At 36.0% G+C, this 25072-nt stretch overlaps 3 protein-coding genes across 6 annotated transcripts; 1 reads left to right on the forward strand and 2 right to left on the reverse strand.

Annotated features, from left to right (window-relative positions):
- Positions 1-295: 295 nt before the first annotated feature.
- On the reverse strand, positions 296-25036 carry LOC120630749 (methyltransferase-like protein 22). Of its 4 annotated transcripts, none has more exons than XM_039900050.1 (6): positions 24949-25036; positions 23170-23248; positions 22018-22128; positions 13235-13426; positions 7550-7717; positions 296-638 (listed from the first exon to the last, which is right to left on the reverse strand). In XM_039900050.1, the coding sequence occupies exons 2-6, from the start codon at positions 23246-23248 to the stop codon at positions 343-345; spliced, it is 846 nt and encodes a 281-aa protein (XP_039755984.1). In that variant the 5' UTR covers positions 24949-25036; the 3' UTR covers positions 296-342. The 4 variants fall into 4 exon arrangements, with proteins under 4 accessions (XP_039755984.1, XP_039755982.1, XP_039755983.1 ...); XM_039900048.1 differs by lacking the exon at positions 24949-25036 and adding an exon at positions 23888-24893; XM_039900049.1 differs by lacking the exon at positions 24949-25036 and adding an exon at positions 23354-23498.
- On the forward strand, positions 8082-12369 carry LOC120630746 (piggyBac transposable element-derived protein 4-like). The gene is made up of 2 exons (XM_039900044.1): positions 8082-9202; positions 9907-12369. Exon 2 carries the CDS (start codon positions 9919-9921, stop codon positions 11635-11637), a length of 1719 nt encoding a protein of 572 aa, XP_039755978.1. The 5' UTR covers positions 8082-9202; positions 9907-9918; the 3' UTR covers positions 11638-12369.
- On the reverse strand, positions 11717-12904 carry LOC120630751. Its single transcript, XM_039900052.1, has 2 exons — positions 12647-12904; positions 11717-12370 (listed from the first exon to the last, which is right to left on the reverse strand). The coding sequence occupies exons 1-2, from the start codon at positions 12657-12659 to the stop codon at positions 11970-11972; spliced, it is 414 nt and encodes a 137-aa protein (XP_039755986.1). The 5' UTR covers positions 12660-12904; the 3' UTR covers positions 11717-11969.
- Positions 25037-25072: the final 36 nt, after the last annotated feature.

A 25072-nucleotide genomic window follows, 5' to 3' on the forward strand; every position in this document is an offset into this window, starting at 1 on the left:
CTGGAATTAGATATTGAATTATTTATTGTGTAGAGCCGAGAGCATTTTCAATTTGTATCAATTTCTCTACCATAATGACGTTTGCCTGTGTCGAGAATCACAAGACAATCTGTGATCAATCTGAATTTTAATATGTGAGGCAAGGTACCGAAATTTAAAATTATGAATTTAGAGAGACATTCTGGCTGTGTTTGGCAAACTTTAGAGACAACTTGTTTTGGATTGGTATTCTAAGCATATTTCCTAATGGAGAGTCGGGTGGATACTAAACAATGTTAATAAAATGAAACTGCAATGAATTAAAAACATTATATTTCAAAAGTATAACCAACAAATAAATAACTAACAACTAATTTCCTTCGAGGTAATCTTCCATAGAACTAAATCTTTAACGCGATCGTAAGTGAAATATTTAGGAAAGTCCGTTGGCAGTTGTTCCACTATCCAATTGGAATGAATCTTCACTTTGTCCAGCAGAGCAAGGAATGTTTCGTAGCAAGGCGCGACCGAGTCCATATGTTCGATCGTGAACACATATCGTTTTTCCAGTACTATGTAAATAGTTTTTGGTGGGTTCGTGTTTAGGATCTTCTGTATTGTTGAAATGAACGCTGCGGTTACATCATCGTCGTATATCACTGAAAATCATAAATTACCTTCAGTGGCGTGCACTTCATGCATGCACAAAAGCACTGCCTACCCTGAAATTGATATATAACTCGTATAGGATATTTGACGTTTTATGCAATTTTCCCGCCGTATGCATACCCTGGTAAGCAACCCAGCGCACGCCACTGAGTACCTTTTAGGTTAGGAGTTCGAAAACTACTATTTAAGACTAGTTTACATTAGTCAAGTGGACGACCGAGTTGACTAGCGAGCGATAAAACGCAGGCGAACTACCAATATAATTTCTTTTCTTGACTGTCTGCTTACTCGCCCTGTGTAAACCGACTGAAAGCGTATTGAATACATAGAATTGTTTACTATGCCACGTAATAAAACAGAAACAGATAAAAAAGGATGCGAAATATCACACTAATCTTTTTAATCGTAGTATTTAATAATATTTAAAAAAATGTTGCCAGTGTTTAAAATGGTTTGTTAGTCAAATCACGGCAGGCTTCACAAACATGCTACTTAATTTGTTAAAGATAAATATAAAATATAATTTAATCAAAGACATTTAATACAAGATATTATCAATGAGAATACAAACTGAACACTGATATTGTTATAGCCTCGGGAAGGGTCAAAGCAGTGGCAAAATTGCCCATGAAAATACGAATACCTAATAATTTATTAAGTACCTTTTCTTATGCTTGGTATATAAGCAGAATGCAAATTTAAACACTTTGTTTCAGATAGATATTCAACTTCGAGAGAAACCTGTCAATATTGTGTACATGTCCCCGCACTAAATAACTATCGTGATGCATCATCGACCTACCGCGTAGCATCGCCCGCCCTTGTTATAACTTTTTAGGACTGCCACTACAGGTTAGCCCTTGACTACAATATCACCAGGTGGTGAGTGGTGATGCAGTCTTATACGATAGAGGGCTGTACGTTAGGGAGTATGGTAGTCCTACCCCCTAATCGGTTTCTACAGGACATAGCACCGGGACACGTCGTTGTCGATAGTTTGGTAACTAGCCACGGCAAAATGCTTCTACCGTCAAAGGGCAAAAGGACGTCATTTGACATAAGGTAACTTCTTTCAAAGTCAAAGTCAAAAATATCTTTATTCAAGTAGGCCCACAGGTGGCACTTTTGATGCGTACATAAGAATTACACGGTAGTAAGATGATGGCGATAACCACATTCGTAAACTTAAAACTAAAGCTACGAGGGTTCCAAACGCGTCCCGGTCTAAGAAGAAGCCCACAACAAACTTAGCCGGGTGTTTTTTTTTTTTTTTTTTTGTTATCGCCATCTCACAATGTAATTTTAAATTATTAGAAGAGCAACCTGATTAGAGCAATAATTTACACCCAAGCTTTTTTATCGTTTACGTAGTCCTTTATACTATAATAGGACTTTTCTATAAGCTTACGTTTAATACAAACTTTGAACTTTTTAAGAGACATCTCCAAGATGTCAATTGGTAGTTTATTGTAGAATTGTATGCAATTTCCTTTAAACGAATTATGAATTTTATGTAACCTAGTATATTGCACTGTAAGTTTATTCTTACTTCTAATGTTTAAATTATTGCAGTCACATTTTTTCTTAAATTTAGAAATGTTATTATGGACGTACATTAAATTTTCAAATATGTACTGACTATACACTGTCATTATTTTAAAATCTTTAAATTTATCTCTCAATGACTCTCTCGGACCCATTTTGTAGATAGAACGAACAGCCCTCTTCTGCAGCACGAAAATAGTGCTAATATCAGCAGCATTACCCCAAAGTAAAATTCCATATGACATAATGCTGTGAAAGTAACTAAAATATACCAGTCTAGCAGTTTCTACGTCGGTCATATGGCGTATCTTCTTTACCGCATAGGCAGCAGAACTAAGCCTGTTCGATAAATTATTTACATGAGGGCCCCATTGAAGTTTAGAATCTAACGTTATTCCTAGAAAAACTGTCGTATCCTCCAGTTTCAGTTCCTCATTATTAAGTAGTACAGTGGTTTTCACGTGTTTAACATTAGGTAAAGTGAATTTTATACACTTGGTTTTATTTCCGTTAAGAACCAAATTATTAGCTTCAAACCACTGTACCACTTTAGCGAGAGAGTTGTTTACGTCGTCAAAAGCTAGTTCACGTCGATTTATTTTAAAAGTCAGTGATGTATCATCGGCAAACAGAACTATCCCGTGTTTATCCTTGGCAAGGTAAGGAAGGTCATTAATGTAAATAAGGAACAGAAATGGTCCTAATATAGACCCCTGTGGGACACCTATTTTCATAACTGATCCATTAGACCGTTTTCCATTCACGTCGACTTTCTGAATTCTATCGCGTAGATAGTTACTCATTAAGTCTAGAGCTACACCCTGAATTCCATAGTGGTGTAGTTTCCTAACTAACGTTTCGTGTTGAACACAATCAAACGCCTTAGATAAGTCACAGAACACACCAAGTGCATCACGTGACTCCTCCCAGGCTTCAAATATGTTTTGTATTAGCTCAACACCTGCGTCGATTGTTGAGCGACCCCGTGTGAAACCAAATTGCTTAATATGAAGTAAATTATACTTATGAAAATGGTAAAGTAATTGATTTAAAATGAGTTTTTCAAAGATTTTACTGAAAGTGGGTAGTACGGATACTGGTCTAAAGTTAGTGGGGTCAGAAGTACTACCCGATTTAAACAATGGAACTATTTTACTAAGTTTCATTAAGTCAGGAAACACACCACAATCTATACAATTATTAAATATTAAGGCTAAATCGGGTGCAACAATATCAATTAATGATTTGACAACGTTTACGGAAATGCCCCACAGATCATTTGTTTTTTTATTAATTAATAATTTAAAGGCTTTAATAACGTTAGAGCCACTAACATGCGTGAATTTAAAAGAATGGTTACACTCAGGCACATTTTCCTTTAATAGAGAGAGAGCCATGTCTGGTGAAGAGTTTAATGATTCTGTTGTGGAGACGGGAATGTTGGTAAAGAAGGTTTCAAAAGCAGTAGCCACCTCGAAATCTGTTGTTAAGGCTTTATTATCTACATTAAGTTTAAAATTAATATTTCGTGGTGTTACTCTTCCCGTCTCCTCATTAATTATGTTCCAAGTAGTTTTGATTGCATTGCTGCTATTTTTAATTTTATTTTTGATGTATCGCGTCTTTTCTAAGTGGCAAGCGCGTTTAAAATTCTTGGAAAACAATTTAACATAATCCCCAAACTTATCACCAGTGTTAAATTGACGTTCAGCATACAATTCGTACAGCTTTTGCCTATTTTTATGAAGTTCAACTGTCGCCCACTCACTAAAATTTAATGTATCAGTAATCACAACCGACTTACTAGTAAATATAGAATGAAATAGTCTATTAAAGGTATTGAAAAAGGAGCTGTACATTGCATTTGGAGTCGCCCCTGAGGGTAGGAATGGGAGGTCATTTACTAGGCTATATCTCATTTTCTCTATGCGGTTGGATGTTACAGGAACAAATGTTATTTTACGTTTAGAAACATTTTTCTTCACATTTTCAAATTGAATAATTTGACCACAATGATCAGAGTCTAATTTACTAATAATATTTTTGCTTATAGGAATTATATTTGTAAAGATGTTATCCAAACAGGTGGCGCTAGTAGCAGTTATTCTTGTGGGCTCCATGAACATATTTGATAGATTGTAAGTTTTAAATAAATTCAATAACTTGATACTTAAAGAGTTATTTTCTAAAATGTTTACATTAAAATCTCCGCATATTATTAACTTTTTATTACACTTTGATATTTTAAATAACACTTCATCCATTACCTTTTCAAAAAGTTCAAAGTTTGACAAGGGTGGCCTATAAACAGTAACAATTATAAATTGCTCTAGTTCAACCGAGGCTAGCTCTATTGTCCGTTCAACAGAAAGGCTAACAATATCGTTTTTTCTCGAAAAGGAGTTTTATGCATTTAAAAAAACAAAGTGTCTACGTTTGCAACGCAACGCATTAAAAGTGTTATATCAAGAACAAACAGCATAAGCCAAAACAAAACACGGTCACATGATATCTGTCTCACAATATCTGTGAATCCATTGTCGTGCAGTTCTGCGCTTCGGTCCTCAAAGAAGTTTCCGCCATTTGCAAAACCAACGTCCAATCTATAAGTCTATCACAGAGAATACATCTCAGTCTACAGTCTATTACAGATTAAAGGTATAAGCTCACTAAATATGTATCGTGCCATTAATGTCAAAGACAAATATTTCTTTATTCAAAAAGCCGGCACTTTTGATGCATACGCTACATAAAAAGTGTGTATATGGTAATAAGATGATGGCGATAACTACGTTCGCAAACTGTAACCTAAACACTTAGTGTTACCTAACAACCAAGGTCTTATTAAGTCAAAGTATATATTGTTGACTTTTGACGTTAAATCCTTTAACAGAAATTACTGTTACAAATAACGCGAATGTGATGTCAATTTATATAAAAACTTATAATAAGGTTACTGATTAATCTCTAGTATGTCCTAATACTAACAAGCTCTTTACGACAATTTATGACGTAAAAATGTACATACAGTACTTTTATGAAGAGGTGACAATTCACATCGCTACGGCATTTTGTGCGCCTTTAAGATTTTATAGCCTTATTAATAAATACTTTATTTATATTAAAGTACAGCACTTTAATAGAATTATAATATTTATTATGTGTTGTGTATCAATTACTGCAATTAAACGGAAGAAGAAAATCCATTTTGATTGGTTACTCTTGGTTACACAATCTCAAGTACTTAAACAATGTTATGTTCCGTGAGGGAAATGTATGACAACTTAATTAATAAATTAGACTAAAAAAAAAAATCAAATTTGTTGTAAATTAATGGCACGTAACTATTTAGAGTGTGGTTACCTTTACATTTAAGCACTAAACATACAGGGGCGTGGGCGGGAGTTTTGGAATTCAATTGCCGAAGTTACTGTATGTTTTAAATTTTCCATTTTTATCTCAAAGTATCGCCAATAATCCGTCCCCGCCACGGCTCCTGTGTGGCTAATGCTCTTCATTTTTGTAAATCAAAACACTAAGAGGCCTAGCATATAGACGTGGCATAACGTCGAAATAGCTTTGCAGTGTTACGTGCTTCTACTGAGAGCACCATTCAAATGTCAGAGTGTGACAAAACACTGATTATTGATAACTATACTGGCTTTATTCCATGTATATTTGCAAGGACCTGTTATACCACCTTCTGATAAGAGTTGGATAGCGTTTATTCAAATTTCTGGGATACGTCATTCCGAATTTCTTCACCTGTTTAAACATCGCTTAAAAAATGTTTACTTATCTATGCAATTGCGTATTATGCAAATTTATAGTAGCATAAATATCTATTATAGAATATAGAAATTTTTAATAATATTACATATGTATGTTCATGTACGTTTATTTTATATTTTGTAACATACTTTATGCACCATCCACTTTCCACTTTTTCATCGGCTTCGAACGCTCAGATCACTTTTTCAAAATTCAAAATTCAATAAATTCAAAATTCATTTATTTCAAGTAGGCCTACTTTATACGCACTTTTGCAATGTCTGTTTGTAGTGACTCTACCACCGGTTCGTAAAGCAGATTATACCGAGAAGAGCCGGCAAGAAACTCAGTAGTTGCTCTTTTCCAACATCAACATTTACAATAATTTTTCTATCTAGCGGGAGATGAGAGCGAAGCTGGCTGCTTCCAATCTACCTTGTCACTAACAACTTTTAGTGATAAGGCCGCCTTTGTACCCTAGCACTAAGTACTGTTACTGTTTTTCTTGTGTTTTTCCTATTGTTTTGTTTTGCAATAAAGACTACTATGCTATTCTAAATTTTGCCTTTCTCACTTAAGTAAGAAAGTTACAAAACTCATATTTAGGATACCCCTAACCAAAACTGCTGTGGTGATGGCAGATCAGAATACAGATGTCACCATCCCTCATCTCGCTGGAGTCGTACGAGGTGATGAAGGGAAAAGAACAGATAAGGGGTAGCACTACTCTGTGCCACTACTACCATGTACAGATTATTGAACCCGTCTTCCTAGTTTAGTGATTATAGACAAATCCTTAAGACACCTTAATTCCATCAGTGGACCGTTATGGGCTATTAATGATATTGTAGCAGTCTCCACATTACACAACTAGGTGGCGCCACAAAAATCCTGCATCGCGCTAGCGAAGTGTTCACGAAGAATGCCTATATATACAAATTCCAAAAATGAATGTTCGGACCTCGGTCCCCGAGCACGATCACCCGCTCGGAGGAAGATCTTTCTATTGTTACGGTCGAGCGTATCGCCATAGCTCCCGAACAGATAATAATAGCGGAGCTTCTTGCCGGCTTACTCAGTAGAATCTGCCTTATCGGTGGTAGAGTCACTACAAACAGACAAACTTGACGTTTCAAAAGTGCTTATATATGGCCTACTTGAAATAAATGAATTTGGAATTGAATAGCCCATAACGGCTAGTATGAATTTTGCATCCCATACATTTTCACGCAAAGACACACAAGCACACGTTTGTAACACACTTATAAATACATTCACTTACACTTACACACATACGCACACACACACGCGCAAATCAAGTAGACACACATATTGTAATTATCTTTGGTAAACCTTTATAACTTTAAACATTAAGGATCTACTTATTTATTTCAATTTGTATATGATGTTATGGCAGAGCGGGGCCGTCTGCCACAAGTGCTAGTAGTAATACTAGGATGACCCCAATTTCAATGTATTATTTTGCTGTACGAAACGAAATAAATATTTTTATTTTTAGTTAATTTTAATGATGATCCAACACTTGTCAGGATGTTAAAACGCGCCTTAAGTATTTAATTCTTACCATCCGAAGCTATGATAACGTCAGTTCGTTTAATTTCATCCAATAAAGAAACATTCCAATCTGTGCTCGTAAAATCGAGTGGCATAACTTTGAATTGCGACTTGATCAGTTTTGAATTATATTTTGCGTTCAACTTTATTAGTTCCAATATGCCACCTAAATCGATATCTGTAAAAAATAAAGTAGTTACAGACTTATTATTGTATACAACGTGTAACGGAATTAAGAAATACTGTTGAACGGTGCATAAGTGTATTGAAGTAAGGGATCTCCCTGTAAAATATTAAATCAAAAGAAACATATTTATTTTTCCATACAAATTCAGAACATTTTAAATGATTACTTGTGACAACCCTATTGAAGATAAAAGACCGAGGCGTGTATAGTACCTTCGCTACGCGACGTGTACCTAATATGACAGGATTAACTTTATTTTACATTTGCATGTGATGTTAGGGGCTGTATCGAATTTCTGTTGATAAAAACTATGACAATGGTTTACTAAAAGACTATTAGTTATTATTATCCGATTCAATGCGGATGGCTCCGCAGAGGCGCCATGTGTATCTTTTGTGTATGGCGGGTGGCGCCCGAGAGGAGCCAAAATGTTTTCCTGTAAAACTCCGCTAAAAAAGCTTTATTCAGAGGCTAGCCCTAAATGAAAGTTTCCTTATTTGTCACGTAGATTACGATACTAGTATTAGTTTCAAGATATAGCGTGAAAAAAGACATTTCAGATGTTGTAAACCTTTTCAATAGAAACAATAATTATGAAAGGTAACTTTTGTGCATGGCGGGTGGCACCCCAGAGGAGCCAATATTTGAAACCAAAAAACTGACTAATTTAAATTTATCAATAGTACATATTTCAGTGTTCTAAAAATATTAGTGTCTTTATTTATCACGTAGATCCTTTCCAGAGAAATCGCTTTAAGGTGTAGCGTGATTTCACACTCTTCGGGGATGGTAAACCATTTTAAGCGTTATTTAAATGTTATTTAATATTAAGGGTTACAAACGAATAGCACTAATCATGACAGTTAAATATTTAAAAAATATCTGTTTTCACTTTTTTTGCTTTGTGGATATGCTCTTTTGCAAGTTTATGGTAATAACTAGGTAGTTTCTCGAAGTATGTCCAAATTTAACCGGACTAGTAATTGCATTCCTTAGGTATCAAGACAATGTACTTAGTTTATTTTTGGTGAGAAACAACAACAAAAACGATTCTCAGAAAAGCACTATCTTTTGTTGTTATGCTATGCAGTCATATCAAAGATGTTTTAAAGATTTTTAAGCTTTTTATTGCCCTACTGCTTATTGTTAATATGCCGTGCCGACCGACCCTTTTTATTGATGGGCTAGGGAAAGATGTTATTTAACTAAAAACAAAAGAAGTCGGTGCCATAAATCACTTAACAAGGTTTCTCACGCGCAAATTACTTAACTATCGATGATGTTTTTTCGTTTACTTCTGTTTTGCTATTTATGGTGATCAGACGTAAGCACGTTGTGACCGTTTAATGCTCGCTTCTGAAGTCTCTTAGTTTGCCTTTTAACAACTGTGGACTGTGTATCTGGACTTCGAGATTTTGCTTCAGTGACTACCCCGGCTAGTAATTTGGACTCTGTTTTGATTCTTGACTTTACAAGGTGAGTTTTTTTAACAATGTTCTTTTTTTCTTTTCTAGTCTTTTCAATCATTGAAATTTAACATGAGCTTTTTGAAATTTAACATGAGGGACAGAGTGATTCCATGTTAGAGGAAAACCTAGATAGGGCATGTAGCACAGGTCTCGTGCTACAACTTTTGTAGGAACACTCATATGCCAAAATAAATCAGTCTTGAGTTATTGAACATTTTATGGTTTTTGGAAAAAATCCCATTTCGTGACCAGTGTTCAGAACTAAAAAAAATACAAAATTTTCTAAATTGTTCGTTTATTATTCTGTCTTTAACTACACAATGTTAAGTAAGAGGTAAAACACTTAAAATTCTACGTTAAGCGGAAAGATAGGTACCCTATGTAAGGTGTTCTCTTGAAACAAATGAACAGACAAACACCCCCAGACTCATACATAGACACACAAACACCACATACACACACATAAGCGCTTAAATACATAACATTCGACGAAACAGATAAACACTTACACTCATACACACTCACATGTACAAACACTGTGTGAGTGTGTATGTGTGTGTGCTTGTGTATGACAGTGAATGTGAGAATGTATATCTGTGTGAGAGAGTGTGTGTGTGTTTGTGTGTGTGTTCGTCTGTGTTACAACACCTTTATAACGTATAAAATAAAGTGTGTTGACTGCTAGATAACTTATTCTACTATTTTTTTCAGTTGCTAACCAAAATGGCTACTCCTCCATCCCCTGAACCTGGCCCGTCAAATTGGGATCTCATATCTATGGAGTTATCCGGAATGATGTCTCCCAGCCATATAAACTTATCAGACATGCCATGCATTGATGCTATTATAAGTGATGCAGAATTGTATGGGATTTTGGCACAGGATGTGGATAACTTTCTGGAAGATTTGGTAAATGAAAACACAGAAGATGAAGAAGCCGTTTGTGCTGAAGATCAGTTAGAACAGGACGTTGAAAATACAACTGAGGAAGCCCCTACTACCGATTGGTTCAATGGAAACCCCTCGAATATGGCCGAGATTCCTTTTACGGGCACACCTGGTTTATTACCGCCTCATAACATGAGTGGAAAAACACCGATAGATTTTTTCTTTTTATTTTTCAATAGTCGTATCATTGATTTAATTTTAAACTGTACAAACAAGTGCGGCAATGAATTGAAGATTGCAGCACGCACCGCACAAGCTCGTTTTACAAAATGGAAGGAGATAAGTCTTGAGGAGTTCACGGTATTTATTGGCATAATTTTATTTATGGGTACCGTGAAAGTTAATAGAATGGCCGAATATTGGTCTCGACATTATTTAATGCGCCTAAGCCCACATTCATTTATGGCTAGGGACAGGTTTTATTTAATATTAAGAGCATTAAATGTCCAAGATGAAATGAGGCCGGAAAGTATTTTTAAAGTAAAGTCGTTAATAGATATGTTCAACGAAACAATGTCCACAACTTATTACCCATCCAATAATGTTGCAATAGATGAATCCTTGATTTTGTGGAAAGGACGTCTTTCTTTCCGCCAGTATTTAAAAGGGAAAGTCCATCGTTATGGAATTAAATTATATATGTTAGCTGACATGAATGGCCTAGTAATAAAAATTCATTTATATGCTGGTTCTGGGGATCAATTGGTAGGTGGAAAAAATCATGTAAAAAAAGTAGTAATGTTGTTAATAGAAAAATATTTAAATAAAGGCCATTCACTTTATATTGATAATTATTATAGCAGCGTTGGTTTAGCAGAGGAGCTTTTAGATAAAAACACGTACGTAACAGGTACACTACGAGCAAAGCGCGCTGGTAATCCCACTTTAATTAATATAAAATTAAACACCGGTGAATCTTGTATTGTTCACAATTCCAAAAAAATTGTTGTTACCAAATGGCAGGATAAACGCGAAGTGCTGCTTTTGAGCTCGCAGCATAAAAGCATTTACAAAGGGACTAATAGTCGCCGAATACGCACTATAAAGTATAAGCCTGATGTACTAATTCAGTACAATAAATACATGAGAGCAATTGATAGGCACGACCAGCTTTTAAGTTATTATTCCTGCAAACACAAAACCTTACGTTGGTATAAAAAAGTTATAATCCATTTAATCCAAATATGTTTGGTGAATAGCTTTCTTTTATATCGAGAAATAAGCAAATCGAATATAGAATTATATGATTTTAGAAAAAGTGTATTAGAAAATTTATTAAAGCCACCAACCGTGCCACAACGATCCCTTGTTGAAAGAAAAATACATTTACCTAGTACTTTTACTAAGAGTGGTGGAAGGACAATGAGAAAGCGATGCAGAGTATGCTATAGCAAAACTAAAAAAAGAAACTTGGTTATGTATGGTTGTTCTGATTGCCCAGAATTCCCAGGGTTATGTCTCACCCCATGCTTCCGAGAATATCATAAATATTAACAAATGTATTAGAAATTTTTAATATTTATGATATTTTTAGCTTGCAGGTATTTCATGATTTCAATTAATACACACACTATATGTTATAATTTGTTTAATTGAAGATTTTTAAATACTTATAACAAACAATTCTCATTAGTAATTACTAAATCAGTCTTTTTAATGATTATAGTAAAAATCTACCTTATAAATAAGTACAATTATGTAATATTATTGCACAATGTTAATAAATAAACCTTAATATTATGTAAAACCGATGCTTTTCATTTAACTCGCCTCTCTCTCTTCATCTAAAACTCTTTTCATTTAAAACTTATGGTTTATTAATAAAATTATTTTTTTAGCGTTTCTATAATTTTTTGCATTATAATATATCTCTCATTAATACTAAAACGTAGTAACTCGTTAGATACGAATTTCCCAAAATATTTACAGGCGTGAATATCCACGACGGTTGTACTCGTAAATTGTTCTTTATCTTCTACCATTATATTTTCAGTAAACGTTGAAATATCTTTGGTGGATATTTCTGTGTACGTTGCACAATCTTTCGTAGGTTTTTTTGTACCTTCCGCCGCAGAATTTATTTCATCTTCATTTTCTTGACCAGGTTCCCAGTCATCATAAGTCTGGGAATTTTGTTCTAAATAAGCCTGTTCGACAAACTCGTAGTCAGTGTCACATTGCGTTTCCAGTTGTGATTCTGGGATATATTTTCTTTTTTTTGGTAATTCTAGAACAAAAAAGAATATATGTTTATATCAAGCAAAAAAAAAACTTGCTGTGAGCATTACGACGAATTTTTCTGTAACTACTTTTTGTTTAAAATAAAAAGTGCGTAAACTGAATTGTAAATCTTTTAAATTTATGTAAATAAATGTAATTAAATAAAAAATCTATCATGAATTTAAATTTTGTCGACAGACTAGAAAAGAAATAAGTATAGTTTTATAAATTCAATGAAAACTACAAAAAGGTTTACAACACCTTACATAAATGAGTCACTTACCTTCCATTTCCATTAATACACGTAGATAATCACTTTTTTATACACTAAACGAACAATAAAACCGCTTACGTTCGATTTTGGTTGGCGACTAAACTTACAGCAAGTGGAAACAACAAAAAAAGCGATACATTACAATACATGGCGGAAGGCGCCTTAGGGGAGCCATCAAAGTGCCTGGCGTTGGGCGCCCCAGAGGAGCCACGAAACATTTGTTCGTAGCCAGGCATGAAAGTTTGTCAAATAGTCCACCGCATTGAATCGGTTATTATGTTTCGGTTTCACAGATATGTCTCAGAGACAGTTAATAATGTACCTCAAAATCACTTTTCATTTACACATTGTATAGTAAAATATGGTTTAAAATTAACATCCATAGTAATATTGTAAATGGTTAAATGTGAAAGGATACATTTCAATGCGGGAAAATTAAGGTAATTAAAATACCAAAATAAATGCGGCCAAAACCGACGGGTAGGATACTTTTTCCCCCCAGGAATAAAGGGTTCCTGCGAGGTTTTTAAAAACCCAAAATGAACGCAGACTAAACGGCAGGCAACAGCTAGTTTGCTAGCTGTTATTATTTTTTACCTGTGCAAACAACCTTTTTGGCGTAAATAGCAGCTACAAAACTGGTCAAGCCAGTACCAGCGCCAAGTTCCAATACCGTCTTCCCACTCAAGCCTCCATTTAGCCCCAAGTGTATCAGCAGGTCTCCCAGTAGGAAAGCACCTCTCCACACTTGCAAGCCTACTAAGGATATGTTGGTTTTGGAACTGTGTTCTGAAAAAACAATTTTTGGAACTTAGTCAGGACCAGGGCACATGGATAACATACATACATCCCTATCCCTATCCCTACTAATATTATAAATGTGAATGTAAGTTTGTTTGTTACGCTTTCACGCAAAAACTACTAAACCGATCATCACGAGACTTTGTACACATATTCCTGAAGGTATTAGAAGTAATATAAGATGCTTTTTATCCCGAAATTAAGCTCAGTTCTTTTGGGAGAAGGGACCAAAGTGTTTGACGATTTACACCATAATGCCATCAAATGATAACCGATTTAAATAATTATTTTTGTACGATAGATGTTATAATTTGTGTTTAATTTCGCCCAAACTTTGTGTAGATCTGATGGATGTGGTTGGAGATAGAGGACAGAACTCCTCAGCGGACAGCAGCAATTCCCTCATTTAAGGCTTAGCGATGCTGAATATTTTAATTTTTTTATAACTACAATTAAACTGAATGCCATATCAAAAAACAAATACAAACGCAGACGAAGTCGCGGGCAAAAGCTAGTACATAATATTCATGAATAGCCTATTAAACAGTCCAATGCTTGGCAAGTCACAAACTGACGGTTTGCTCATAATCACTACGTCGGGTAGATCGGTTTGGTGATCACAGTAGATAATAGTAGTATATAATATATATATATGTCGGAACAGAGATCCCTGTAGTGTTTTTAAAAAGTATGACGTCAGCATTGCTGGCGTCATGTACACCCTTGTCACTCATAATTACTATCCACTTCTAAACTTTTTGAATAGTCAAAAACAATATAACTTGGTATTAAACAAATAAATGAGAAGTCTAGATCCTGTCTCGTATTTATTTCACATCATAACATTACAGAGAATGTTAAAACTATTTAAAAACTAAAATACGAAACACTTAGCTTATTTCGCAGCACGCCCGCGTCGGATGAATCCACCTGCCCGCCCCGTGGTCGCCAAGCAAAGAGGATGATTTTTGTTAAGATGTCGGCTAGCCGCCCTATTTTACCGACCATTCCTTCAATGGTCACCGGCGGGCTACTAGCGCCATCTTTGTTATTAGAGGGAACTAATATTTGGTGATTTTACCGACACGGGCTTACAACTAGCGCCACCTTTTGATCTAAGGTGGGGCTAACCTTATTTGACAAATATTAAAGTTTATTTAATTAATTAGCAATGAACAATAATAATTATAATCTAATTTTAATGTTTACGAATTATTCAAGTTCGAACAACCTGTCTTAAGAGTTACCAACCTTACGCCATCTAGTGTTCCCATATGGAACTTGTCGAAGCTTTGTAACTCTTAAAAGTAATTTATTTAATCTATTTAACTATTAACTAAACGCTTCTCAAATTGCCTTATAATTATTTACAAATTATCCAAGTACATAAAAGTAATCATCAAGATACAATGAACTGTTAAGACATGCAAGGATCCACCTCTTAGTCAAAAGTGTGAATACAAGTTCTCTAAATAAACAATTAGGTAGTTATAACTCAACTACTACTATCAATTGTCTTAATAGTAATAAATAATTATTATAACAGTTAAATACAATCCAGTATTAGTTTTATATTGAACCTGATGGCGCTTGCGCCGATACGGCCTTTCTGAGGAACAGTGCGCGCTCTGCACTTGTTCACCTTCTGTAACAAGAAATATTAAAACTTTGAAATGCGTATCTGTGATACGTCGTTTATTTATCTAGGTTTTGATTACATTACATAGTGCTCGAAGAGTAAAGTTGAGTTTCTTATCTAAAAGTTTATGACTAAACTTCTTTTTAAATAAACGTTTATTTGATACTGCACTACGTCTCCCCACGACAGCAATAATAATTACATAAATAATAATATAGGAGGAGGAAATTAGGATTTTAATGAGTATTACTATACGTCTCACTACGCTAGTAATACAGTCATATTATTATCTACTGAGCGTCTCACTACGTCAGCAGTCATTTAAGTCAAATTAGTTATTTCAGTCATATTTCATAGTCAATTTTATCTATGATATCACTGTACGTCTCACTACGCCAGCAATATTTTATTAAGGTAGAAAGGTCGATGCTGGGGTCTGGGCCATAATGGTATTGTTAGTACCCCATAGTGGTATTTTATGACCGTGGTCCCCAGAGGCCCTAAAGGAACAGGAAAGGTCGATGCTGGGGTCTGGGCCTCATAGTTATGACCGTGGTCCCCAGTGGCTCTGAAACAATTGGGTTGATGCTGTGCTCTAGGCGTTCCTGTCTCGGCGCCGTGGTACACAGAGGCTCTAGAGGACTAATGGGAAGGTCGATGCTGGGGTCTAGGCCTTATTTTTATGACCGTGGTCCCCAGAGGCTCTGAAATATAAAAGCATGCACATGGAATAGACGTAAAGGAGTTAACGAATAATCTTATAACAGTACTTATTACTATGCTTTAGTTATGAGTTTTAGCCTTTTATTATTATGATGATAATCATATCATGAGTTGAGATAACCCATTAATAATAATGTAATGAAGTAGAATTTGTTTAACTGTGAAGTACTGCTATAAAAGGAGAAAATATTTTAGTTTTGATAAAATAAAGGTTACTATCTCACCGTTTATGTGGTGGAGCTAATTGACAGTTTCGTCAAGGACCCTCTCGTTGGATGTGGAGGGTCGAGGATCGTAGCTAGACATCTCCGACGCCTCTGTGTCGTGTGGCTCGTGGTTGGCTGCTGGCGGTGTGAGGGTGCACTGGGAGGAGTGCTCGGGAGCGCCTGCGTTGATGTCCGTGTCCGCCGATACGGTTGCCTGTTGACCAGGCTGTGGTGCTCGGCGAAGCTGGTCGTGGGCCACTTTTCGAGGGCGGCCTCGTCCTACCACCCTTTTGACTAAATAGCGGTCATTTTCAAGTACACGACAAATCTCGTACGGTTCACTAAACTTCAGGTCTAAGCACGTTTGGTTACGAGGGTTATTTTTTATTAGCACGTAGTCTCCTCTCTGGAATCTGTGAATTTGAGCTTTATTTTTGTCAAAACGAGCCTTTTCCTTTTCTGCTGCCGCTGTCATCTTTTGTGTGACGTGTCGATAAAGCTGGTCAATATCGATGCGTTGCTGCTCTAGATTTACCAAGCCGATGAGCTCAGGCGGGACACAGTGCTTGCGACGGGTAAGTAACGTAAGTGGTGCCGTGCCTGTAGCGCGATGCGGTGTGCAGTTCAGAGCAAGCTGCAGGCTGTCTATAGCAGTGTGCCATAATTCAGTTTCATAATTCTTTATCATTATTAAGGCATTCTTTAGGACTCCCATGACTCGTTCAACTTGCCCGTTGGCTCGGCTTACTCCTGGTGATATGGCGTGTATGCTGATACTGAACTGGTCGCAGTAATTTTTGAAGTCACCTAGGAATTCCCGACCTCCATCGACAATTACCTGCGCTGGCGTTCCAAACAGGTGTATCGTACGTTTGAGAGCTGCTAACGTACTTTGCGGGTTTTTATTGTTAGCGTGATATAAAAGTACGTACTTGCTAAAAGCATCTATAGTCACGATAATATAGTCATGGATGTTAGTAGTGCCCAATTTACCCGTTATATCCATGTGGATGGTTTCAAATGCCGTCGTGGGCTTAGGTATAGGGTGAAGTTGCACTTGCACAGCACCTGACGTGCCTTTAGATGTTCTGCATATGATGCAATTGTCGACAAAGGTTCTTACCACCGTATTCATATTATCAAACCAGTACGTTTCCTTAATCTTTTGTAAGGTCTTTTCCCACCCGGTATGTTTCAATGCATTGTGATAGCTGCTTATGAGACTCCATTGGAACGTCTTGGGTACCACAACGGCCTCTTGGTGTCCCAAGGTAGAGTCCTGCCAAACCTTTATAAGGACATTATTTTTCAAAACATACCCGAGAACTTCCTGGTTTTGTAGGATGTTGTCGATTTTGGAACGTAGTGTAGAATCACGGTGTTGTTCCACTTTCAGCCAATCCAAATCTTTGGTCATAATGTTAACATTCAACGTACCTGGATTCCGGCTAAAGAAATCGGCGTGTTGGAGTGTTTGTCCTTTTCTGTACTCGATTTCAAAATTATAATTCTGCAGAAACGCCCACCAGCGGTATACTCTAGGGAGCAGTTCTTTCTTGTGTTTAGATGCTTTGAGGGCATTACAGTCTGTTACAACCTTAAACGTGCGACCATATAAGTACTGGCGGAAATGTTTTATAGCTCTCACCACTGCGAGCGTTTCGAGCTCGTACGAATGATAACGGCTCTCGGCATCTGTAGTGCGCATGCTCATGTATGCGACAGCATGCCGGCGACCGTCGATTACTTGGATGAGGACGGCTCCATATCCGAGATTACTGGCGTCAGTATGCAGTTCGATGGGGTAATCTTCCTGGAATATTGATAACACGGGATCAGACGTCAGGTACTGAATAATAGTATTACGTGCTTCTTCGTGCCGGTCGCTCCATTCCCAAGCGGCACCTTGTTTCGTTAGCTCGTATAAAGGTAACATTATGCTAGAAAAGTTGGGAATGAAGCGACGAAAATAGCCAGCTAGACCGTTAAACTGTCTAACTTGCTTAACATTTGTTGGCACGGGAGCTTTTACAAGTGCTTCTACTTTGCGTGGACTCGGCTTAACTTGTCCATCTGCTATTATGTTTCCAAGGTATTCTATAGAACGCTTGAAAAACGCAGACTTCTCTATATTAATAGAAAAGCCTGCCTTTTCCAGTGCAATGAGGATTCTTTCTATACGTGAAATCCCCTCATCAAAATCAATGCATTTACTCAAGACATCATCAACGTAGACTTGAGCAACGCCTGCTGAACCTAAAAGTTGCTGTAAGGCCCTATTAATACAGCGTTGGTATACAGAGCATGCGTTGCTCAAGCCAAATGGCATTGTTAAATATTCATATAAGCCATCAGGCGTGACAAATGCCGTTTTTTCTATAGACTGTTCGGAAATCGGGATTTGATGGAATCCTGCAGCCATATCCAATGTGGTATAGTAATGTCCGTTTGTCAACTGATCTATTTGGTCGGAAATTAACGGAAGGGGGAAATGGTCTCTAAGAGTGTTTGAATTTAACTCGCGGTAGTCTACACATAACCGGTCATCTCCGTTTTTCTTTTTAACAAGAATAATAGGGCTTGAATATGGCGAGACACTTTCTCTAATAATGTTATGTTCGAGTAGTTCTTTAATTATGTTTTGTACTTTTTCACGTTCTACGGGACTTAAACGATAAGGCCTACGTTCAACAAACTTATTAGGGTCCTTTAACCGTATTTCTAAATGTCCAGTATTAACGCGTGTTGTAGGGAATCCGTGAATGAATAGATGCGAGTATTTGTTCAACAAAATGCGCAATCGGTTAATTTCGTCATCGTTAGTAAGGTCAGAATTTAAATGATCGAAAATGGAATTATTTGACTTTATGTGCATAACTGTATACTGTCGGACTAATTGAGTACCCGTTGCAGTTACTAAAACGTTGAGATCATTATTACTAATCACGTCCATTCCTATTAAAATCTTGGAGGTCATGTCACCGTCCGGTACAACAAAGAACTGAATTTCAACGTTTACGTTATCAATTACACAAACTGCAACTAGAGTAAACAGAGATATTACTGGGACTCTCCCTATTCCACGTAAATAATTTACACAATAAATTCTTTTGCCCGGTAATTTAGCTGCGACACTCTCAGTAATGACTGAGCATTCTGCACCACTATCGAAAACTGCTTGAAACGCGAAATTACCTATGCTAACCACTATTTGGTTTAATTTCGGTCTACCGATACAGTTTATATGAGAAACAACGGATTTTTCGCGTCGAAAACAGGTTTCAAATGTGTGACCGGCTTTATCGCAAAATGTACAGACTGGCCTATTTGAGGGTACAGAACTTTTGTTTGATTTATCTTTATCGTTGCTGGGCAACTGTGTGGTATCGCTAATTTTAAATTTGCAATCACTTGTCTTGTGGTTATTTCTTTTACAAATTCGACAAAAGAGGGTATTTTGCGATTCGTTAGGCCGCGAACGTTTATTAGGAGGTTGTGGGGTATTATTATTATTATGTGGACGTTTAACGCGTATCGCTGAGGCTACAGATATTAATTCAGGTACAGATGTCGCCCTAGCATTTAATAACTCGATTCTAAGTCGTTCATCGTTTACACAACCGATCACCGCCTCAACTGCATATTCGTCACCTAGTTTGTCGTTAGTTATTCGTTTCCAGAGAACCCACGCTTTGGATAAAAATTCTGACACGTCTTTACTTGAATCATAAATATGTTCACGAAATTTAACTATATCGCGCGAATACCTTGATTCTGGTTCGAATGTAGTAATGAGGTTATCTCGAAGCTCTGCCCACGTTGATGTAGTAACAAGCCAATTATCGACCCATAATTTGGCCCGTCCTTTAAGCAAACTACCCACCTTCATCCGTACTTCGTAGTCGTTGAGGTTATATAATTGAACCGCCTGGGTAACGTGTTGGCACCATTCACGAACACCTATGTTTGCATCGGGATCATAGGAGGGTAGAAATATGTCATTTATTTTTACTTTCTCCGATCGCGGTGGCGCTGACAATCGATCAGACATTTCCTTCATGGTCTGCATCATCTGCATAAGGAAATTAGCAGGCATATTAACACTGGTAGGCGCCGCCTGCGTAGGCAAGGTGTCTGCGCTTTCCGCGATCTCAGTGGGCAAACTTTTATCTGTTGGTGAAGTAGGCCGGGTACTTACGGTTTCTGATGCCTGGTACACCGCAGTAGTGGGATCGCATCCCACTTCTGATGTCGGAACAGAGATCCCTGTAGTGTTTTTAAAAAGTATGACGTCAGCATTGCTGGCGTCATGTACACCCTTGTCACTCATAATTACTATCCACTTCTAAACTTTTTGAATAGTCAAAAACAATATAACTTGGTATTAAACAAATAAATGAGAAGTCTAGATCCTGTCTCGTATTTATTTCACATCATAACATTACAGAGAATGTTAAAACTATTTAAAAACTAAAATACGAAACACTTAGCTTATTTCGCAGCACGCCCGCGTCGGATGAATCCACCTGCCCGCCCCGTGGTCGCCAAGCAAAGAGGATGATTTTTGTTAAGATGTCGGCTAGCCGCCCTATTTTACCGACCATTCCTTCAATGGTCACCGGCGGGCTACTAGCGCCATCTTTGTTATTAGAGGGAACTAATATTTGGTGATTTTACCGACACGGGCTTACAACTAGCGCCACCTTTTGATCTAAGGTGGGGCTAACCTTATTTGACAAATATTAAAGTTTATTTAATTAATTAGCAATGAACAATAATAATTATAATCTAATTTTAATGTTTACGAATTATTCAAGTTCGAACAACCTGTCTTAAGAGTTACCAACCTTACGCCATCTAGTGTTCCCATATGGAACTTGTCGAAGCTTTGTAACTCTTAAAAGTAATTTATTTAATCTATTTAACTATTAACTAAACGCTTCTCAAATTGCCTTATAATTATTTACAAATTATCCAAGTACATAAAAGTAATCATCAAGATACAATGAACTGTTAAGACATGCAAGGATCCACCTCTTAGTCAAAAGTGTGAATACAAGTTCTCTAAATAAACAATTAGGTAGTTATAACTCAACTACTACTATCAATTGTCTTAATAGTAATAAATAATTATTATAACAGTTAAATACAATCCAGTATTAGTTTTATATTGAACCTGATGGCGCTTGCGCCGATATATATATATATATATATATATATATATATATATATATATATATATATATATATATATATATATATGTGTATATACATATATTATATATCTGCGATCAGTCGTGAGACTATAATCAGATGTGCTGGGTCAGTTGTTAGCAGTTACAGACGAGGGAGCCATCGCTCAACCGTCCGTCAATTGTCGAGCAAGTCAGCTCGTTTTAGGCGTTTCGTACGTGGAGCTACTAATAGTGAGCTAGGCGTTCTTTGTGTTTTTATGCAGAACCTGCCGATTTCCTCAAATACCGTCGGCATTTCGAGATACTGATGAACCTCGTCATTGCGTGCGAACCAGGGAGCATCAGTGATCACCCATAAAATTTTGTTTTGGACCCTTTGGGTCTGACTGTATTAATTGAACATGTAAATATATGACTGAATATCATCGAGTTCTGTTAGATGGAAAACATTGTGAGGAAACCTGCATGCCTGCTCCATAATGTTCTCAGTATATGAAGCCTACAGCCTAAACCCTTCTCATTGTGGGAGGAAACCTTTTTCATGTAGTGGGCTGGTAATGGGTTGATATGATAATGAATGTTCCGGAGGGATTTTAGAAAATAAATTGTTCCTTATGAGAAACAAGAATGGGATGTTTTTTTTTTCAGCTTAATAGGCACAAGTCTAGGGGAGGACAACCAACAGATGTTTTGATAGTAAGCAACATTATTGAAAGATATTTAATCTTTCAATATTGAAATCTCACTGCTAGAACATAGGATGTCTTTATTATATACCTAAAATACTGAGCCAATGTTGATGGCTTGTTGTCTTACCTATCTTTATGACATTCCTCTGTGGCCTCTCTATATCTAAATCACTGTCTTCATCAAACTGAGCTTTGTCGTTCCCTTTAGGTAGCAGAAATGGAAACTCTGATATCACATCTGGAATTGAATATAATATTGTCAAACAAGTTATAAAATAAGAAGACTTTGTGTTCTGTGAATGTCTTTATTTCTGATAATGTCACCCTAAAGTCTATAAAATCTAAACCAATTTCTAAGTCTAGCCCATCAAAATTTTACTAAAGTTTAATTATAATAACTTTATAATTAAACTTTACTTTTAAAGTCAGAGGACAATGTCTCCTCAATCATGGGGCTATTTAAGGAACACTATTGGTAGGCATTCAAAAAAGATAACCTAGCTAAGTTGCTAACTTTTATTGTAGGCTTTTTTTTATTGCCTAAGCTACCCATAGCTTCCATTTTACTACTTTTAAGAAAGTTGTATGAACGCATCAAAAGTGCAGTTGCGGCCTGCTAGGCTTCTGGAACAAGCTAGGATAACTGGAATGATATTTCAACAGGGTAAGGATTCATGTTCATCATACAAGAATGCTTGTGCAGTAAATGACCCAGACAGAGCAGAAGGAAGACCTGTGCCCAACCATGGGTTATTAATAAGGCAATAATTATTGCCTTATTAATAACCCATCTTAACTTAATTATAGAAACTTATAAAATATTAAACAATTACTAATTTGATCTACATCAGATGTATTCCAAAAAAAGTTACACCGGGCTAAAAGGCTATAATATCAATCTTGTGAATCAGCGAGTGTCATCAAATCCTATCAAGCACTTTTTCAGTAATAGTCATAACCCTATGGAACAGATGCATGAGGATATAGTACATACAGGATCACTAGATAAAAGATAATTAGAAGTTTCTGTAATAGTAAAGCTTTTTGTGACAGAGTTGTCTAGGAAAGTTATAAAACCATTCAATTCAATTTTTTTTTATGGCTTTTCTCTGTGCCAACTGGGCACAAGGTACTGCGCCAATGTCTTGTAGATGGAGAAGGCATCCTATTTCAGTTGCCAAGCTACAGTTGCCAGTCTAGAGGCAGTGGTTGACAGTGTAATGACAGGGATGTGAAGCTGAACACCTAAACCGCAGGTTAAAAATTGGTGAATACTTACTTCCTTCTCTACTTGGTTTCATGCCAGTCTTATAATCATATTCTCCATAAATTTCTGATGTGACAGTATATTCAGGCATCTGTAGAAATACAACAGCATATAACAAAATAATTATTCACACACAAGACCTAATCCTAATCAATCTTATTTTATTATTTTTAATTAGAATAGAAATAATATAAACCTCAAAATGTAAAAATAAAATTTTGTAGCTTTATGCATGAAGAATAGAGCATAACTGAACTTGTGAGCATTCTGAGTTAAAAATTGGAAGGCATCCAAATTATAAAATTCTAAAATAAATTCTTTAGTCTAAAAGTGTGAAGGTCAGCTACTAAGATGCGCCGATTCTTTTCCTGTGAGACTTTAATACCAATGTGTGCAACTTTATATAAAGTCTCATTTATTGTTTAAATTCAGAATACGGAAGTAAAACCAAGCTTGTTTAAGACGCGGTATCGGCAATCAAATGTTTATTTTGTTCGTCGATTCCACACAGAATATAATAGTTAAATGAATAGGTAATAATAATAATATTTTTACTCCAGTCGTAACAATAATTTACGTAAATAATTCTGTTGTATGTTTAATGCTAATGCACTATGCAGCGAATAAAGCTTTATATAGGGCATTGGAAATGAAATACGAATGCTTGCATATTATACATTTATTATTTATTTCCTATTTTTTAACCTATTTTCGGAACAATTTTACGTACCTAAACTGTTACGTACAGATGTATTTATGAAATTATAAACAAGGTAATTTATTCCATTCTATTAACAAATCATACAATTTTTGCTAATTTTGCACAACTTTTTCATCTGTAAAGGAAATAATTCTTTACGTGTAGGTATTGTAAGATTATATTTTGAATTCAAAAATAAATACATAACACTCAAGACATTGACACCTACCTACTATAAGATTGACAGATTTTTGCGCACTGTACAGACTACAGAGTAAGAGTTTTTTTTAATTATATGCTTTACGGCTCTAGATTCCAGCTTTAAGATGATGGCTCAACTAAGACTATATTTTTTGTCTTTTTTTTATTGTATTTTTGTTTTGGCAAATAACATACGTTGTTGTTAATGTAATGAAATGTATTAGTAAGTTTACAAAATAACAATTAGCTACGAAAAAGTTTAAGCAAGTATGAAGAGCCAAAATGTTATTACAAACGCTCTAGGAACTTAGGTCTGCAGTTTTTTGCACGATGACAGAAAATCTGGTTTTACTGTATCATCCGTGTTACGTAGGTAATTAACTAGATCACTAAATCGAATCTTAACATAGTGCATATTCATTTATTAGTTCTTTTAACTATCATATTAAAGATTGAACGTTTAAACAAAGTTGAGTCATAAAGATCATCTCAACAATTCATAAATACTTAGTATATGAATATGGATAATTTAACGGACTTTAATAAGTATCTGCTATCATGCCCCAAGCCTCACCGTCGCGTATAATTGCGTTGTGATTTCCTAGACCATAATATCATCATGTATTTCAAATATTGTTCTAAGTCAAGTCATGTATCAAAAGTCTGGACTTTTCTGGTCACTTTAACCGATAATAAGCAAATGTAGAGACATTGGGTACCGCCGTCTAAGCCGACAAAACAAATACAGAAGGTTTATTTAAATATTTACACAGACAAATGTAGTCAATAATAGTAATGGTCATTTATATTATTACCATAAAATTTCAAATTAATAGATCAACTATCTGCATTAATATTTATAAAAAACCTAAGCGTTTTTTGTTAGTTACCTACTCTAAGTCTGCGGTAATGGCACGATATGCAATGAGTCGAACTCCGTGTCAGTGAAACGTTTCTTCTGGAACAGTATCGCGATTCAACCAATTTCAGTGCTCTTGCCCAAACGGGCGCGTC

This window comes from Pararge aegeria, chromosome 16 (genome assembly GCF_905163445.1).
Source record: "Pararge aegeria chromosome 16, ilParAegt1.1, whole genome shotgun sequence".
In the NCBI taxonomy this organism is placed as follows: domain Eukaryota; kingdom Metazoa; phylum Arthropoda; class Insecta; order Lepidoptera; family Nymphalidae; genus Pararge; species Pararge aegeria.

Bases quoted from the DNA above. Each gene is read 5' to 3' on its own strand.
- LOC120630746 (XM_039900044.1), top strand. From the start codon at position 9,919: ATGGCTACTCCTCCATCCCCTGAACCTGGCCCGTCAAATTGGGATCTC.
- LOC120630749 (XM_039900050.1), bottom strand. From the start codon at position 23,248: ATGCCTGAATATACTGTCACATCAGAAATTTATGGAGAATATGATTAT. The intron at 7,718-13,234 runs GTAAAAAATAAT...TATTTTTTACAG, and splicing joins CAAAAAGGTTGTTTGCACAG to ATATCGATTTAGGTGGCATA. The intron at 639-7,549 runs GTAAGAATTAAA...TATGATTTTCAG, and splicing joins CGTTATCATAGCTTCGGATG to TGATATACGACGATGATGTA.